At 43.0% G+C, this 20,221-nt stretch overlaps 1 protein-coding gene across 1 annotated transcript in view; it reads left to right on the top strand.

The window, feature by feature from the left end:
- LOC147028587 (cell adhesion molecule CEACAM5-like) overlaps positions 1-20,221 on the top strand; it is a 58,456-nt gene that overhangs the window by 23,665 nt on the left and 14,570 nt on the right. Inside the window, exons 5-12 of the mRNA XM_085879139.1 lie at positions 1,246-1,485; positions 1,935-2,201; positions 5,239-5,331; positions 5,907-5,994; positions 6,184-6,218; positions 11,312-11,359; positions 11,486-11,569; positions 13,968-14,060. Of these exons, the coding sequence (XP_085735265.1) occupies positions 1,246-1,485; positions 1,935-2,201; positions 5,239-5,331; positions 5,907-5,994; positions 6,184-6,218; positions 11,312-11,359; positions 11,486-11,569; positions 13,968-14,060 (948 nt within the window). The remainder of the gene's footprint in view (positions 1-1,245; positions 1,486-1,934; positions 2,202-5,238; positions 5,332-5,906; positions 5,995-6,183; positions 6,219-11,311; positions 11,360-11,485; positions 11,570-13,967; positions 14,061-20,221) is intronic.

Genomic DNA, 20,221 nt, shown 5'->3' with positions numbered 1-20,221 from the left:
CGAAAGCCAAGACTTGAATCCCATTGAGAATCTGTGGAAAGACTTGAAGATTGCAGTTCACTGACGCTTCCCATCCAATTTGACAGAGCTTGAGCAAATCTACAAGGAAGAATGGGAGAAAATCCCCAAATCCAGATGTGCAAAGCTGATACAGACATACTCAAGAAGATTTGAAGCTGTAATCATTGCCAAAATCCTTGTACAAAGTATTGACTCAGGTGCTGGATGACTTATGTAAATTAGATATTTGTGTATTTCATTTTTAATTAATTTGAAAATTTTCTGAAGTCATGTTTTCACTTTGTCATATGGGGTGTTTTGTGTAGTTCAGTGACAATTTAAAAAAAAAAAATTAATCTATTTTATATCCTGGCTGTAACACAAAAAAGTAACAAAATTGAGGGGTGTGAATACTTTCTGAAGGCACTGTACAATACAAAACAGAGAGATCACTGACCTACTTGCGATGTGAGAGCAACAGACCTTTTGCTTCGGCGTCATCATGGGTTATTCCAATAATTTTGATCGCTTTAGATTCCACAGAATCCATGAAACCATAAACCATTCAAATTATGTAGTAAGTGATTGCACAATTACAAGTAATTTGTATCATGAACCTCTGTAACAAGTGATGTAAACGAAAAGTAAATTATTCTTTGAAGTAAATGAGGCCAGCTCTCTCAATGCCAAAAGCAAAAATAGAAATAAAAAACATTTTACATTGTTCAATATAGAAACAAAATATGAATATTTTGTCGTGTAAAAGTTTAATGCTTTACATTTTTGTGTTGTCAGTCTAATGTCCAACAAAATGGCTACATAGTAACCTAATGGTGAGGGCATCTTAAGAGGTTGTGGGTAAAGAAATTTGGCTGAAGCACAGAAGAATTCCCGTGTCTCCGTTAGAATGTTGGTAACCTTGCTGGCTCACTCATGATTTTCAGGGAAGGGGTGAGAATGCTTTTCCTGCCTGGTTTAGTTTTCCTATTTGGCCAATCCACACAAAATTGTTGACTCTTCGTGCCCTCAGAACAAATTGTGATCCATACTACAGTGCTACCTCTGAATCTAGGGCAATGCTGCCCCACATCCCTATAACCGAATTTAAAATGAGTTGTGATGAAAAAGAAGATCATTAAATGATCGGTATAGTAAATAGTGGCCAACAAAGGGTGAACTTTGTTGTGGAGAACATGTTGTTAAAAATTGTGACTTACATGTTCATGTATTTGTGTCTTTGACCAGGACATCCAACTCATGTACCAATCTGCTCTGCTACTCTGCACAATGTCACCCATGTTCAGCTAATTTGTGTTTGGGAAAATTGGAAAGATACACCACAACTCAAATGGTCTTCCTCCAATGGAAATTACGTCAAAAGAGAGAAAGTGTCTTTGTATGTCAAGAAAGATGATACAAACACAGGAGATGTGTATACCTGCAATGGGAAAAACAACTCTGGAGAACAAAAATCGTGCCACTTATGTGAGTCTGTGAAGGAATTAATAAAAGCAAGAAGAAACATTAAAAACGGTGAAAATGAACAATAAAAGCATCGGGAATGACAAATGATAATCAAACTTGACATTGCAAGATTATGTTCTTTAATTAAAACATTGTTGTGCGAATTGCCTTCACAAGGGCATTCTAGTTCTGCCAATCAGTCGAATTTGATTTTATTCAAATTTTGCATCAACCTTCTACAAGAAATCTTCAGGGTGGTACCCTATAGATCACGGTCCAAATTCCTTAATTTATAGGTCTTCGCCTTGACCACCTTGCCTTATTACATTTCTTGGTTTTATAACTGCCTCTGGTGTGCACATAAAAGTGTATTGTGCGGTGGGTTTTTGACTGATCAAAGATTATTTGAGAGGAGAAATGTTTTTTTTTCGACTCACATACCCATCATGGACATTGACTTTTGTGTGCAGATTCACCAACTGCAAACATGTTCGGTGAAACTCAAGTCTCTCCAGGTGGGCGGATTTTCCTCCAATGTGAGTCCACTGCCATACCAAATCCCACTGTAACCTTTGTGATCAAAGAATCATCAGCATCCAGAATAAACGAGGTCCATTATCATGAACAACAAAGCATCACAATTGACAATGCTCCACGATGCTCCACATTTCACATCAAGTGTACGGCGACCAACATTCTTGGAGAAAGTAGTCGTGAAACCAGAGTGGAAGTGAAATGTAAGTGCAACGTGTTTCTCTCTTCCAATTACCCTACTCTATCTCATTTCTGATCCAGGTGATTATAACCATTTTGAATCATCATTTTGATGCTACTTGAATCCATTTCACTGAAACACCTGCTCCTCACAGGAGCGGCAAGGGGATGGGAAGGGAAGGGGGGGAATTTAAATTGGAGGTGGCCATCCCAACTTCGTAGAACATTCATTCACATGCACACCTCAAGTACAACCACCAAGTTCCAATGCATTTCTTTCCACAAACAAACAAACAGACTTATATACCTCAATGCATTACCCCACATCTATGATGGCTCTAGTTTTCATTATACAGTCCAATAACACAGAATTGGCTAATTTTAGAATAATGTGTACAACTTCTGGGAGATAATTCACCCATTTAGCATGATAATTGCCCACGTGGCCACCTTCACATATGTAAAAATCTAAGTTGGAGTGAACCATCCCCACTTGGTAGAACGTTTCCAGGACATCCAGAGTCCAAGCACCACTTTTCATCTTACACTACATGGCCAAAAGTATGCAAACACTCCTTCTAATTAGTGGATTCAGCTATTTCAGCCACATCCATTGCTGACAGGTGTATAAAATCAAGCACACAGCCAAGCAATCTCTACAGACAAACATTGGCAGTAGAATGGGCCATACTGAAGAGCTCAGTGACTTTCAACGTGGCATCATCATAGGATGCCACCTTTCCAACAAGTCAGTTCGTCAAATTTCTGCCCTGCTAGAGCTGCCCCGGTCAACTGTAAGTGCTGTTATTGTGAAGCGGAAACATCTTGGAGCAACAACAGCCCAGCCACGAAGTGGTAAGCCATACAAGCTCACAGAACGGGACCGCCGAGTGCTGAAGTGCGTAGCGTGAAAAAATCGTCTGTCGTTGGTTGCAACACTCACTACCGAATTCCAATCTGACTCTGGAAGCAACGTCAGTACAAGCACTGTTCGCCGAGAGCTTCATCAAATGGGTTTTTTCATGGCCGAGCAGCCACACAGAAGCCTAAGATCACCATGCGCAATGCCAAGCGCCGGCTGGAGTGGTGTTAAGCTCACTGCCATTGGACTCTGGAGCAGTGGAAACGCATTCTCGCTGGAGTGATGAATCACGCTTCACCATCTGGCAGTCCGACGGACGAATCTGGGTTTGGCGGATGCCAGGAGAACGCTACCTGCCCAAATGCATAGTGCCAACTGTAAAGTTTGGTGGAGGAGGAATAATGGTCTGGGGCTGTTTTACATGGTTCGGGCTGAGCTCCTTAGTTCCAGTGAAGGGAAATCTTAACGATACAGCATACATCGATATTCTTGAATCTAGACAATTTTGTGTTTCCAACTTTGTGGAAACAGTTTAGGGAGGGCCCTTTCCTGTTTCAGCATGACAATGACCCCATGCACAAAGTGAGGTCCATACAGAAATAGTTTGTTGAGAACGGTGTGGAAGATCTTGACTGGCCTGCACAGAGCCCTGATCTCAACCCCATCGAACACTTTTGGGATGAATTGGAATGCCGACTGCGAGCCAGACCTCATCACCCAACATCAATGCCCGATCTCACGAATGCTCTAGTGAAGTGGCTGAATGTATGCAAATCCCCGAAGCAATGCTCCAACATCTAGTGGAAAGCCTTCCCAGAAGAGTGGAGGCTGTTATAGCAGAAAAAGGGGGGGGGGGACGAACTCCATCTTAATGCACATGATTTTGGAATGAAATGAATGATGAGCAGGTGGCCACATACTTTTGGCCATGTGGTGTATTTCATCCAGTGGCTAAGCAGTGCATAAAATACAGAGCACATACATGAATTGGCCAAGTATTTTATAAGGTTTTCATCCGATCTGATGGACCATACCCTGTTTTACAGAGCAAATTGCTTCTGCTGAAGCAGTTTCTTGACCTAGGGTCATGCTGGACGGTTTGCTATCCCTCTCCCAGCAGTAGTTAGAGCAGGAATTTGGTCATGGTGCTGGCAATAGCTCGCCTACTCTTTGGGAAGGACAAGGTTTTCATACAGAGATACTATTTTAATCTTGTAAATCACTGGGACTTGTAATACACTCTCCCACAAGGAGTGGTGTCACACGATACACATTTACTTAGAGAATTTGCATCATTTCCCTCCTCCCAAACCCTACGACTATGAAATTTTTCTGCCTATAAGACTTTCACGGGAACACCCCAAGTACAACCACCAAATTTCAACTAGGTTTAGGAGTGCATACAAGTCACACACACACACACACACACACACACACACACACACACACACACACACACACACACACACACACACACACACACACACACACACACTACATATACTGTCGTATGATTACTGATGACGTTGGTCTTACAAGCAAATGATTACAGCATTAACGACGATGCTTGAGGACACTGCCTGAGTGATGAGGACACTACTGGTAAACCCATATGTTGTCACCTTCAAATTTGACTGAAGACAACAGTATTAAGAATTCTGATTGTAAGTTTGAGGAGCATGAGCTAATCTCAGGAGAATCACATTGCTGTCGTATTTATCAGTGAAAACCCAGCTGGCTCATTAATGAGCTTCAGAAGGGTGTAATCTGCCTGTCTTGCCCAATTTGGTCCATATACGAGAATTGAACCACTCCACACATTGTGATTGATTCTTAATGCTCTCTCGGCAACTCGTGATGGGCACCAAGTATGATACACTGTATTTGCAAAAAAGCGATGCCACCAAAAACTTCATTCCATTGATTGAGAAACAAAAATCATAAATGTAATTATGAGTCACATGCATATCTCACCTGGGCTTCAAAGGGTGCGTCTTGTTTCGATTGTATTCCCCTAACCATTGAAGGCACTTTGAAGAAGACATTGTTATTGCAGCTATTTATGTTTTAATTCATGATCTCGGGATGAAAGTAATTACTCCACTTGTGTGAGGAATTACTCAATTGCTCCACCATTCTGAACCTCCGCTTTGAAAGTCATCCGCTTGTTCTTACTGTTTGTTCTCTTGTGTGTTCAGGTTTGAAAAGCGTGGAGAGGGGGATCATTATACTGGTCGTGGTGTGCCTTGTGCTTGGGGTGTGCTTGGTCTTCTTGATTCCGAAAATAAAAAGTAAGCATTTGTATCCCACCTGTCTCATAAATCCAATCATTTATTTTTGGATAATTCAAAGAAAACAATATTCATACGCACACTGACCAGAGGCTAAAATGAGAAGCAATCCTTGTTCTAAATTGCAGCCCCCTTTACTGGCACCAAATCTGAACAGTAGTTTATGCTCGCATCTTATTGACACTTGGATTAAACAAACTACATCTCCATCGCACTATATGGCATGCCTGATATACTCATGGTGTGGTTAACAGTCTGGTTTGGGGTCACGCGCACGCGTGTACACACACACACACACACACACACACACACACACACACACACACACACACACACACACACACACACACACACACACACACACACACACACACACACACACACACACACACACACACACACACACACCTGTGATTGTGTCTCAAAAGCATATCAACACATTCTAAAAATTCCCTAAATTACTCGGTTTGAAGGGACAAAACGTGTACAACTATTTGAAAAAAATAACTTTCAATAAAGTTTACTTTTTCAACGAAACAAACAGCTTTTGATGACATGTTTGCCTTTTTTCACAGAGATATATGCTCAAAAGAAGTCATGGAACAAAGCAAACGGTTCCAGGCCGAATAAATATACCACAAGGAATGCGTTACGCACATGCATGTACGTATTATTTAGATTTTAAGAATGGTCCATTGATATATCAATAAAATACATTGTGATTCTTTTTCATGTCATATATGTATATATATATATATATATATATATATATATATATATATATATATATATATATATATATATATATATATATATATGTACATGTATAAAACAGGTTTATTTGTTTTCCAGCATGAATGACCCATCGACTGTACCATTCAATCAAGGTAGGGCTTGTTTCAAACTTATTTCACATTAAAAGAACTAATTCTACCTGAAAACACAATTACGGATTGAGAATAAAGGGTCCACTTTTGGAATGCCTTTCAACAAAGGACTTAATGTATATCATGCTGTGTTGGATTTCAGAATCAGATCCGAGCAATGCAAACCTCAGACACTTATTTCCATCAATGCATATTCAGAATAGACCTATCCTCTTGTCTGGTGGGATTCTAACTCCTTGATGTGTTGGAGAAGGGTAGAGAACAGCTTCGCTTTCTTTGTTATGGGATAACCTTTTCCTCTTTATGACACGTTTATGACGTATGATTTTATGCCGGTTTTCATTTCTGAATGAGCAATATTCACCGTTTGTGCAAGTGATAAGATAGCTGTGAGCCCAAAGGATACTCATCTATTCCCTTTCCATCAAGACACATTGGTTTGGAAATACACGATTTATTTACATATTTTATTTTGGTTATCACCTTCAAATTGGACTTGCAGGACATTTGAGTCATTCATCACACTGCAGGCTTTTCCTGAACAGTTCATTCAAACCGTCAAACATGGCTGTGGTCTCGGATCATTTTCCTCAGGCACCCACCATTTTCCATTGACGTTCAACACCCATTTTCTTTCATCGACGTTTGACACTCACCTTTTTCCATCGCCGATCAAGACCTCGTTCGGCAGCTCTATGGACGCTGGCTGGCTCTTATTCGTATCGGGCTGAACAAAGAGGTGATAATTGCCCGTTGATGTTTTGTGAGCGCTTCATGTTTTCGCTCAGTTGTTCTGGAAAATGGCTGCTTTCTGGTGTTCATCCAGTGCCTCGAACATGGCGTCGTAAGCCAGGACTGTGTTAACTGTGAGTTGCATCTCGTTCAATGGTCAGGAGAGAATGACCGCGAGAATGGACGGTTGGAGGTCACATGCAGCGTTGCGCTAATTGGCAAGCTGGATTTGGCTGAAGTCATGCTTGAGACTCTGCCCACATTGGTCACCTATAAAAGGACAGCAGGACTGCCTTGCTGGCAGTTTGTGAGAGATCCTGATGATGGTTTGTGGAAGATCTTAATGACAGTTGGTCAGAGAACCTGATCGGAGTTGGTGAGAGACCCTGATTAGAGTTGGTGAGAGATCCTGCTGACGGTTGGTGACAGCTCCTGACAGCTCGTGAGAGTTGGTGAGAGCAGTGGCGGATCTAGAGGGTGGTTGGGGGGGTTTCAACCCCCCTCCTTCAGCTGCTGAGTACTCCTCACTCAACCCCTCCTTCCATCTCTCATCCCTCAGGGATGGTTGATGGAAGGAGGGGTTGAGTGAGGGGTACTCAGCAGCTGAAGGGGGGTTGCAAACTCCCCCCCCCCTAGATCCGCCACTGGAGAGATCCTGCTGACGGTTGGTGACAGCTCCTGAGAGTTGGTGAGAGATCCTGCTGATGGTTGGTGACAGCTCCTGGCAGCTCCTGACAGTTGGGGACAGCAGCAACGGTGGTTGGTGACAGTTGGACTGTTCCTGCTGGTTATTGGCGCACCTGGCTCTTGGCGTATCTGGTTCTTTGCGTACCTGGTTCCTGGTGGTGATGACGTGACATCAATTGGTGTTCGAGCCTGTTTGCGTGGGGGTGCACAGCAAGGCAGGGCGCTGGCAGTGGAAACAAGCCGAGCTGTGGAGAGCTCATTTGGAGAGGTAGACCAAAGCATGCTCACACATTTTCGTTTCTTTGAGTCGACACACGACGACTACTGCCTTGGTAAGCCGAGACCGGATTTCTTTTCCTCCTGAATAATCTGATGGGTGCCCATGTCTCGTGTGTAATTGTTAAGTAAAGCAGAGTGATAAGCATCTACTCTTTATCCATTTTTCTATAAAAGCTTGTTGATTTCTTCATTTGTTTGAGATTATTTTATTGATTGAACATCTGATTTGAATTCATCCATTTAATAGACAAGGAAATAAAAAGTCCTTCAGTTTATTTATTTTTTCTTAATAATAAGTTCCTTGTTGACATTTGAACCTGGCCGTGATTGTCATTTCCTTCCAATGATCCAGCATTGTCCGAGCCTAGATAGACTGGGAGATTATAATTTCCAAAGTAATTAACCTGTCATAGTCGGCGTGCACCAGTGGTAAACGCTCGGCCGCATTACTTAAGATCGAATCAAGATAAGATTGGTGCATCGCCGAGGGCGCGTTCCCCGGTCAGGAGACCACGTGACCTCGAGTTAAACGGCAAATTAGACGGTGGACACTGGAACTCGTGGTTATCTGATTGGCGTTCGTGGTTAAGCAACCCACTGCACCACGAAGATAATTGTGAGCGGTGGCCACAGGTCCGGTTCTTCCGAGGAGAAGCGAGGGTTAACCCCCTCATAATACGCTCGATACCCATGGCCGTAACAATACTTTTACCGGTCTTCCCATTTCACACCTGTGACATTAAGCTCCACCCTCGTGTTTTTGTGCTGCACTTTTGTTTTTTACAAGATCTAATGCTCATCATGGAGCTGCCACACACACACACACACACACACACACACACACACACACACACACACACACACACACACACACACACACACACACACACACACACACACACACACACATCTCACACCCATTGATATACAAACGACTATACGAGACACATCACAAGACTGTTAGATATGAGACAAATACAACAAATAAGCTTGGGGGTAAGTGCCGTCACTTCCCGGGGCACTCCGGGTACCAGTAAAGCCACAACAATGGCACCACCTTTCTCACTGCAGTCAGCAGGGCATTTCCGAAGGAGGAATTTCCTCTTCCCCATGGATGCCAACCCAAGGTGCTTTTAAACTTTTAAATGCTGAACGTCGAGAAAAGAAGTGGCATTTTTAAAGTCTTTGGTATAACTCAGTCAGGGTTTGAGCCACTGACCTCCCATTCTAAGAATGAAAACTAACCATTACACCACTGAGGCAGGTATGTTCTCAATAAAGTTTATTTCTATAAATGCTGGAATACAAAGCTAAACTGCTTCCAGAATTTTACAACTGCATCAGCTTTCTTCTTGCCAAAATCACATACTTGAGCTTGTTTATTTTCCTGTAGTTTTTTTTTATTTGATGATCTAGAGACAAAAATAAAGCTGCATTCGCAAAATTTGATAGTGAGCTTCACTTTGACAAAAACAACATGTTGTTTGTCTATACCACAAAGCCACCAAGAAAACCCAACTTCTGCAAACAGCCACATGCTGAAGTGCTTGCACCTTCTCAGTTTTATTTTCAGTCAAAATTGTCATTGGCAAACCACGACATATGATTGAAGATCCCTTTTTAGGAATCATTTTGCATGCCAGGTCAGTAATCTACATGCCATACAAAAACTTCCTTCTTGTTCTCCATTGTAAAAGACAACTTTAAAAACGTTCTACTGCCTAAGGCACATGGAGGAGTTTGCACATAAATAAATATACAGGGGGGTTGTCAGTCGGGGGGGGGGGGGGGGAGATAAAATAATATTTTTCAAATCATGTTGGAGTCAAAACGAGAACGGCACTCTGTAGAGCGCATACCTATGCCATGCTGAACACTTTACGTTTTGTATCCCATTGATGGGCTGGATATGGAAACGAAAATGATAAACCGGATCTGGATCCGAACCTGAACTGAAATCCAATCAGCTTGTTCTCTTCACGAACCAACTCATCCACCAAGTTTTGTCATAACTCTTTCACAACTTTTTGAAATACCATGCTATTATATAATATTTGGCCCATCTCTCAATGGTGAAGAATCACTTAAACATTCTAGCAACCGGATCCGGATCTTCACCAAAATCTAATAATGTCGTCCTTGTTACCCACCCAACCTGTCCACCAAATTTTGGCCAAATCCGTGTCCATTTTTTGAGATATCCTGTTCCCAGACAAACAAACAGACAGGTAATTATGACGTTATCGCAATGGTATCTGAGAACTCACACAATGCTGCATGCTGAGGATAAAGTGACACTGGCTGAAAACTGCATGGAGATGCAAGACTAACAGATTTGCCAAGTTTCATTGGCAATCCAATATCAACCCTCCTTTCTAGCTCTGTGCTGATACGTGTGCGTCTGTTTTTACCTGCACCATGAAAGGTGGACGAAGGTTATGTTTTCATCCCTGTCTGTCTGTCTGTCTGTCTGTCTGTGAACAGGATATATTAAAAAGTTGTGGACGGATTCAGACGAAATGTGGTGGACATGTTGGATGTGTGAAAAGGATGAAATTATGAGATTTTGCTGAAGATCCATATCCAGATCTGGAAAGTCTAATACTTAAGTGATTCTTCGTCAATGAGAGAAAGGGGCAACAAATTATATTTAGCATGATATCTCAAAAAGTTGTGGATGGATTCAGACTAAATTTTTGGACACGGGTGTGTGAGAAGGATGAATTGATTCGATTTTGGTGAAGATCCGAATCCATATCCGGATACGAGAATTTCTTTGGTGATTCATAACCATTGAGAGATAGGGCTAACAAGGATATATAGCACAATATCTCAAAAAAAATTGTTGACGGATTCGAACGAAACTTGGTGAACAGGTTGGGTGTGCGATGAGGACGAATTGATTCGATTTTGGTGAAGATCTGGATCCGGATGCGACAATTTTTTAATCATTAACAGTGATTCTTCACTATTGAGAGATGTGTCCAAAAACGATATATAACACGGAGATCTCAAAAAGTTGTGGATGGATTATGACAAATTTTGTGGTTGAGTCGGTAAGATGACAAGAACAAGCCGATTCGATTTGGTTAAGGTCCAGATGCACGTCCAACCTATCAGCTGGATTGAAAATGTAAACTGTTCAGTCTGGTGGAGGTATGTGCTCCACTGAGTGGCGTTCTGGTTTTATTTTATGTCAACCTACTCTTCCATTCATTGGATGATAATTATTTAACCATCACACTTAGTTTCTTATCTCTTGTGAAAAGTTTCTTATCTTGAGGCTCAAAAGTTGTGAAAAACACCTAACCTAAAAGCTATATTACATGATTGATTAACATTACGTTGATATTTTCATCTTGATGTTTTCAATATCTGACCTCCCTTTTCCTTAGCACTGCGAAGATTAGAGTCTGACAACTACGAGCAAATTGAATTTCTTTGTGAGTATGAACGTTTCTCATTCAAGAGATAATTAAACTATAAGTTTTCTCATTTTATAATACCAAGTCGAGAGTATTTTCAGCACATCCATTATTTCCCCCCCCCTTTCTTATCTTGTTTCACAGCGAGTTCTCAACACGAATCAGATTATACGTTACCCGGTACATGTGCTGATTACGCTGTTGTTCAAAGAAACAAACAACTCTCTGGTGGGTATTTTTACCCTACTTCTCCAAACAAAATATCACAAATTGTTTGCTTCGATCTTTCCTGGTGAAATAATTGATGACGAATAATTTATACATACTGGAAGCAGGAGCGGCCAAGGGGTTTGTTATTATCCTTCTTCAAGTGTGTAATTCAACAATACCTCTCCAAAATACCTCTCACTGCGTAATTCAAAACACCTCAGTGCACTGAAAAAGGTGTGGGGACAGGAATACTGTACTGTAAAGGGTAGAGACTTGTAATACCCCCCCCCTACCTCGAGCAGCGCTACACGATACACATTTACATAGAGAATTTGCGTCTCTCCACCCCCCCTCCCAAGACCACTGGCAAAGATAAAACACTCCTCTACATTAATAAGGGTCACACTAATCCTATGTAGCAAGTCTGGATGTAATTGGCCCAGAACTGTGGGAGTAGTAGAGCAACAAATAAACAAACAAGAAAAAGATGTCGTGCAAAGCACGATACTTGCAAAGTCCACCCCCATCTCCAAAAGTTGCCATGGATGCATCAAATTGTCCATTAAAATTAAAATTGACAATTTTAATCAAGGCTCAGGTCAATTTGATGAAAATTGATTATTTTTCAGATTGAAATTGATGATTTTAGAAGTTTGACCTTAAATTGACCTTTGACCATTTTTCCTCAAAAATAGTTTCTCTCCCAATTCATTGATGGACTGTGCAATTGCTGTTTAATCTCACAAGTCAACAGAATGTAAATTGATTCATGATTTTAGAGGTTTGACCTTGAGTTGACCTTTTGACCTCAAATAGTTGGTTTCCAAATTCAGTGACGCAATATACAAATCCTGTTCAACTTTCAAGTCGATCGAATGAAAAATGACAATTTTACAAATTTGATCTTTAACCTCAAAATCGATAGGTTTCTCAGTTGAGACTACCTCTACAATTTTTATTATTATGGTTTTATTTCTGCAATTTTATGATTATAATCAACATGATGATCATTGGAAAATCATGAATGGCATCCTCAAGCTCGCTAATTGTGGTGTACAATGTCATCATCATTCCTGGATTGTTGAGTCCTTCCACTCACATCCAACGCATCAAGCTATCAATGGAACCATGTCATCTCCTCTCCCGGCAGAGGCTAAAGTATCCTAAGGCAGTATCTTGGATCCAGTCTTGTTCGTCATCGACATTAATGACCTATTTTGTGTTCTAGAACACCCTCTCTTCTGTTTTGAAAATGATTCCACATTGTGCCATATAGTACCCCCATCCTATTGACAGGCAGCTGCATCACTCTCTGCTGATCTTCAATTCATTGGATGCTGGTCTGGTAAATGGAACATGTCCTTTCACCCTGGAACATTTCACACTCACTTTGTTTCTCTGGAAAGATCGTCAAATGAACCCACCTATTTATTACCATGGTCAGTCATTGAAAGAGGTTCATTTTGTTGAAATTCTCGGCCTCACCATCAGCCATGACATCTCCTGGAACAATCATATGCAGGAGCAAAGTTGGCCTCCAAATTTGGTTGCAGGTAGGGCATCAATGATCAACTATCATTCTGAGTCTTTCCATGAAAAATCAGAGTGACTCCAATGAGATGACATCTCATCAACACCTCTGTCTCTTCTCGATTCTGTGCAAGATAAAGCTCTCAATGTTATTGGCGTCTCCCAAGATGAGGCCGGAGCATAAGCTCTTTTGCTCTCACATCACAGGTAGGTCAGTGGCATATCTGTATTTTACTGCCTATTTTTCTGGTCTATCTCCTTCTCTTTCTCTCAGCCTTCCTATCCTGCACAGTAACCCCAGAATGCACACATTGATCCAGTAATCCTCTCCTCGTTAAACTTCCAAAATTCAGACTTTCTACATCCCTCAACTGTTTTGTTTCTACCTTTTCTAGTCTGTGGACCCACCTTCCTGAAGCTGTCCTATCCCACTCTTCCCTCCAGGGCTTCAAGCAGGGGGAGCATCACCATCCACCATCCTTACCCACAATCTTTTTACCCACCCATTGACTCTGCCTATCACAACCCTCTTACTTGTAGGTTGCTATGTTTCCTCCCCTCCTCTCTCTCCTCATTTCCTGAAAACTCATTCCCTTCCTTATTGTGTCATATTGTTGCTCCACTGCCCCACTGTTGTTTCATATCCTCCATCACCATGTTCTTCCATGAGTTTCGATCTTGTGAGGAAAAATAAATATGGTGTAACATCATTTCTCTGCAGAAAAACCTTGACAATTTCTGAACTACCATTTGAAAAGATCACCATTGCTCCACTTCATTGCATAAATATATCATTCTGTTACATTAAATACAACAATGTACGTATTGTTTTATAAAAAGGACAAACTTTATAATAATGCTAATTAAGGTTTTCTGATCTTCTCAGCAAAAGATGATGAAAAATCTCCAGATTCAGATTATACATTTGCTGGACCGACAGCTGAGTATGCCCAGATTTGCATGTCAATCACAAAGGATGGTGAGTTCATGTTCTCAAAAGTGAATTGAAGAACTGACATCATATAGAATCATATTAGCAATATAAACATATACCGTATACGTATATGTACAGTGCTTACAGAAGGTCAACACCCCCTTTCAAAATTTTCACCTTTTGTTGCCTTAGAGCCTGGAATTAAATTGCATCAAATCAGACTTTTTCCACCTTTAGTTACACATCGTAACCCACAACTTCCAAGTAAAAAACAAATTCAACAAAATTAATTTAAAATACAAAACTAGAATATCTTCATTGGAAAAGTGTCCCCCCACCCTCCCCCCACCAATCACTGCTGAGCATTGGTGCTGCTAAAGCAGTTCTCCTTGGCTATTGGGCACAATCCTCGACGGGTCGCCATTCCAACACAGTATACCAGCAAGCTGGCACTCATTTTGCCAACCTCAGAAGGATGACAGGCTGAGTCAACCCCACCTGGTATTAATTCAACAGAAAAGCAGGATTTGAACTCAGGATGCTCGGATCCCAAACCCAACACTCTAACCATTAAGCCAACACTAGCCATCACACCACCACTACCCCCCCCCCCCCGAGTTAATACTTGGTGGAAGCACCTTTGACAACAATTACAGCTGTGAGTCTGTTGGGATAGGTCTCAGCTAACTTTTCACACCTTGATTGGGCAATATTTGCCCATTCCTTTGCACAAAACTGTTCAAACTCAGTCAAGTTGTGTGTGGGAGCGTTCATGGACAGTAATCTTCAAGTGATACCACAGATTTTCAATTGGATTCAGGTCGAGGCTTTGACTGGGTCACTCAAGGACATTTATATTTTTGTTCCTTAGCCACTCCAGTGTAGCTTTGGCTGTGTGCTTCGAGTCGTTGTCATGCTGAAAGGTGAACTTCTGTCCAAATTTCAGCTTTGTTGCAGAGGGCAGCAGATTTTCCACTCGGATTTTTCTGTATTTTGCTCCATCCATTTTCCCTTCTATTCTGACAAGTGCCCTAGTCCCTGCTGATGAGAAACATCCCCATAACATGATGCTGCCACCACCATGCTTCACAGTGGGAATGGTGTTCTTTTGTTGATGTACTGTGTTAAGTTTGCACCAAACGTAACGTTTTGAATTTAGGCCAAACATGTTCCATCTTGGTTTCATCAGACTACAACATATTTTGCCACATGGCTTCAGAATATCCAGAGTGGTTTTTTGCAAACCTCAACAGGACTCAAAGTGGGATTTTTAAAAGTAATGGCTTCCTTCTTGCCACCCTACCGTGTGGGCCACACTTGTGAATTGCTTGGGATATTGTCACATGCACATCGTGACCAGTCTTTTCCTCAAGGTCTGTAGCTCTTTCAAAGTTGCCATTGGCATCTTGGTGGCCTCCCTGATCAGTCTCCTCCTTGCTTGGTCATCCAGTTTGGAGGGACGGCCTGATCTAAGCTGGGTGGGTCTTGGTGTTACTTTCCACTACTTAATGATTTTGCCTTCCACTTCTTAATGATCGTCTTGACTGTGCTCCAAGGGTATTCAAGGCCTATGAAATATTTTTATGCCCATCCCCTGATCTGTGCCTTTCCATTTATCCTGGAGGTCTTTTGAAAGCTCCTTGGGACTCATGGTTGAGTCTTTGCTGTAAAATGCACTACCCAGAAGAAGAAACCTCCAGGAACAGCTGATTTTATCCTGAAATAATCAGAATCACTACAATTTAACACAGCTGGAGGGCAATTAACTTGATGTGTGATTTTTAAAGTAATTGGTTACACCTGAGATAATTTGAAAGTACTATTATAAGGGGGAGGGGGGGGTGGACATTTATCCAACCAAGATATTCTAGTTTTGTATTTTTAATTAATTTTCTGATTCTTGCAGAATTTGTTTTTCACTTGGAAGTTGTGGGTTACGATGTGAAAACAAAGGTGGAAAAAGTCTGATATAATGAAATCTACTTCCAGGCAATAAGGCAACAAAAAGTGAAAATTTTGAAAAGGGTGTACAGTAGACTTTGTACAGGCACTGTACGTGTGTGTGTGTGTGTGTGTGTGTGTGTGTGTGTGTGTGTGTGTGTGTGTGTGTGTGTGTGTGTGTGTGTGTGTGTGTGTGTGTGTGTGTGTGTGTGTGTGTGTTGATGATTGGGACAAACTCCATGGCACTCCAACCAACCAAACACAACATTTCATCTGCCAATTTAAATCTGACACAGCTGCATCTCCAACAGCCCCCATCAGAAAAAAATGTCCAAGATAAAGCACCAAATAATACTTCTTGGGCGGTTGGGCCATTGGTGACTTTCCTTTTTTCCACATGTACCTGGTTATTACCATGTATTGGTTGCCTTTTGTAAGCAAAGAAAGCCATTCACATGAAACCTGCAATTAACTCGCTGGTCATTTTGTTTATAGTGCAGAATCTGCTTGCCAGACAGCATTCACACTTTCAGATAGTAAGCTGCAGTGTCCCCTGATATCAATTGTAATCTCAAAGAAGACCAGACCACTTGCTACATGCAGTCCAGGAAGGAATTTGCCAATGACGTCATTTTTTAGAGTGATGGCAATAACTTGTATACACTTCACTAAGAACACCGCAGGATATTTAACTATCACAAACTAACGCCAGCAGAAGGGACATCCAGTTTAACCTCCATCCGAGGGACTGCACAGTGCACACACATTTGATGCATCACCCTGACTGTGAAACGCCAGGGTGACAGTTAAAAGCCAAATCGAGATTTGGACCAATGGCTAAAAAAACTCAGAATACCTCGAGGCAATCCTGCTAGCCCATTACTAAATCGTGTTTGTAATAAGATTACTGCAAAGTGCATCAGTTAGTTGATGTAATCAATGGCTCCACTTCCTGCTAGGTTCTTATCACCGTTGGGGTTTTTTTTTTGGTCAATTTAACCTCAAGCAAAGAATATTGCCAGGATACTGGCTCATATTGACCTCTTTTTTTAATTCCTCGGGTGACGAAGTCGCCGGTGGCATTATGTTTTCGGGTTGTCCATACGTACCTACGTACGCACATCCATGCAAATTTTCTGTTTTCTCTGCAACTGCTTATCCGGGTGACTACTCATGCAGAATTTATAATGATACTGTGACGTCCACGGGACTTGAACAGTCCCGCCAACGTAGAATGAGCCGAAACGATGGAGGCGGTTTATTTATTTATAACCCAAACATGGCGGTTCTAATCGCTCTACCGCAAACGGGACGAGGAAGGTGGCACGAGTCACTTTTCACTGAGTTGATGATGTTTATTTGTTTTTATTATTACCAGAAATAACAAGACTCGGCAAGAAGAGGGATCCGGGGCGATTCGACGGGATGGTGTGGGATCGGGCGTAGGGAAAAACACAGACAATTCCAATGAATATACAGATCTCAATCCCTCTAAGGCGCCAAGCACACACACACACACACACACACACACACACACACACACACACACACACACACACACACACACACACACACACACACACACACACACACACACACACACACACACACACACACACACACACACAACGTAGCTATTTCTGGTGGTCAGGCTGGACCGTGGTGTGGACGCAACTGTCCCTGGATCGGCGTCGGACGAGCTGGCCTTGCTCTCGTCAGGGGGGCAGGAGAAACCGTGGTGCTGTCGACCTCCTGGTCTTGGCCCAAGTCCGCTCACAGCCGCCAGGGAACCAGTTCTGGCGCCAAGTTGCGAGCAGGAGAGGGAGGCAGGTCGGCCCGCCGTTCGACCCCGTACTCCGAGTCAGCAGAACCCCAGAGCCAACCAAGGTGAGGCACGAGGCTCAGCAAGGCTCCAAGACACGATCAATAACACGATCCAATCAGCACAACAACAAGGATGCTCCCCGCGCAACAGCCTCCCCACCAAAAAAACACGATCTTTTGGTTGTAATCTTCTTCCTCTTCCTTTTCGACCCCGAACAGAACCTTTTTATCCTTGGTCCTCGTCACTTCCAATCGAGCCGTTTATTGGCCCACCGGCATCGCCTTCCGCCAATCGTGATCACGGGGCGGAGCCATCCGCTGCACTGTCCTGTGACATCACGGCTATTCTCCAGAGAATACCAAAAGGGGTTTACGCAGACACACTTACCCTATCCCGTGTCCCTATCTAATTACGTGACAATTATCATTTCCCCCTTGAAGAAATGAACATTTACTAGACAACTTATCACCACTGAATTGCTACTTATTACATCGAGATCCTGGTAAACTCGAACAGCATGGCATACCGAATTAAACATCCTAATTACCCTTTGAATGCATACCCCCCCCCTCAAACGTAACACTGCCCCCTCCTCTGGTACCGCAGCTCCTGCATGGTATATCACAGGCGCTACCGTACCAGCCTTAACACTTACTGACTCACACCTAATTAACCTAACGAAATAAAGTAGGAGGGGCAATGGGCAGCGAGTCACAGCTAACTTACCTATCCTGCTTAATGTACTACCCCCTTATGGCCTTATCCTCGCCTAAACAATCATTCGTTTTTTTTATTTTTATTTAATTTTATTTTATCACATGAGAGCACTGAGCGAAGTTGCACTCCATCTTCTGGATCATCGCTCTTTCCCAGCACTCTTCCAGTGATCTGGGGAGGGGAAACAAAAGGTTCCACAAAAACACAACACTTATACTTTACATTCCTACTCTAAGCCTTAACGACACCATTCACAGGATATTTACACTTGACCGCCTCCCCCAGTGGATGCTAATAGACCCAGCGTTACCTGGGGAGCCAATTTTCAAATTTGCTTGCCCCAAAATTATGCGGACATCATGCCCTTGCTGCTCATGTCAAGTTGTGCGGGATCGAGTGGGACCCATAAATCTTCACAACACTCACACCATGGTCATTATCACATTTCTAGGTCATGGTCCTCATTTTAATCATGCAGGCTGAATCCCGTCGTGGCCGTGGGGTGGGTTACCACAAGATGATGGGGGCATCTCAGGTGCAACCGTGCCCACAGGTAAGCTTTAGTCCAACCCGGACGTTTCTCCGCCCCGCTCCCTTTGATTCCCTCCCCCCCCCCCCGGTAGCCATCAGCTCTAATCCCGTACAACACTCTGGAAGGGGTCTCACTGGCTCCTCTGGCCTTCCTGGGTCGCCAAGGTCCTACCCGCCTTGGTCGCCCAACCAGACCCTCTCCCAGTTGCCTCCAGACACTGTCACCATTAGCCACCAGGTGGTGAATCTCCTTGAAGGGGGTCGCAATTCACGCTCACCGTGAGCTTCAGCAATCCCTGTGGACAAGCACATCATCCCCACCCACAAAACCCACATGACTCCCCCACCCCATCGGCCTTACATGTGACAACTGCATTTCTAACACTTCACCGACCATGACCTTCCCTGTTACCACACCATGCCCAATAAAAAAACAATGTGTGCACCATACATTTCACTTCTTCACTTAAAACAACTCACACAGCACTTCTCACCCGATCCACGCACCAGCCATTGGACAGCCACTCGTGCCCGCTTTGTTACCAATTACCCACTGTCCCGATTGTCACTCTAAAACCCAGCAGAACTTACAAACCCATGCCAATTTTCCCACAATTCATTTTTTTTTTTTTTCACCAAAGGAGGGCACTTCGCCACAATCTCAGCAGCCGAGCATGGCCGTATATGCTCAGCCCAATCTAGTCTCCCCGACCCCCGACAGTGATCTCCGGACCCGACCTATGAAAGGGCATCTCGGATAGACCTGGCGGTTCAGCAGGAGGATTCACCCTCTCCGAGTCTAAAAGTCCATTGGAGGGTCCCTCCATCGCCGGGTACCGGCAATATCGTTGCATGTGTCCTCTTCGCCCGCACCGGAAACAACTCCCCATAAAAGGCCCCCGTGAGTAACGGTGAAATGTCTCTTCCGGTTCCGGACCCCCTCGGCCATAATCGAATTGCTCTATTGGCTGGGCTGGACCCCGCCGCTTTGGCGCACTAACTACCGGATTACCCTTTATCAAACTTGACAGTTTCTGGCAAATTTCCTGAAACATTTGGGTAATGCCAATTTCTCCCAGCCCCCCTCCCTGATCCTGGATCTCCGCCTGTCGGATCGTCACTGATAGCCTCTCTGGAACCCGACCCGGCCGACTCGAGGCCAGCCTGGCCGCGCACTCGGTGAACGGTGGGT

The sequence above is a fragment of the Eptatretus burgeri genome, chromosome 4 (genome assembly GCF_056783735.1).
Source record: "Eptatretus burgeri isolate ZD-2024b chromosome 4, Ebu_testis_v1, whole genome shotgun sequence".
NCBI lineage: Eukaryota > Metazoa > Chordata > Myxini > Myxiniformes > Myxinidae > Eptatretus > Eptatretus burgeri.
The sequence above is the reverse complement of the archived record's forward strand: the minus strand, read 5'-3'. Positions and strand labels throughout refer to the sequence as shown.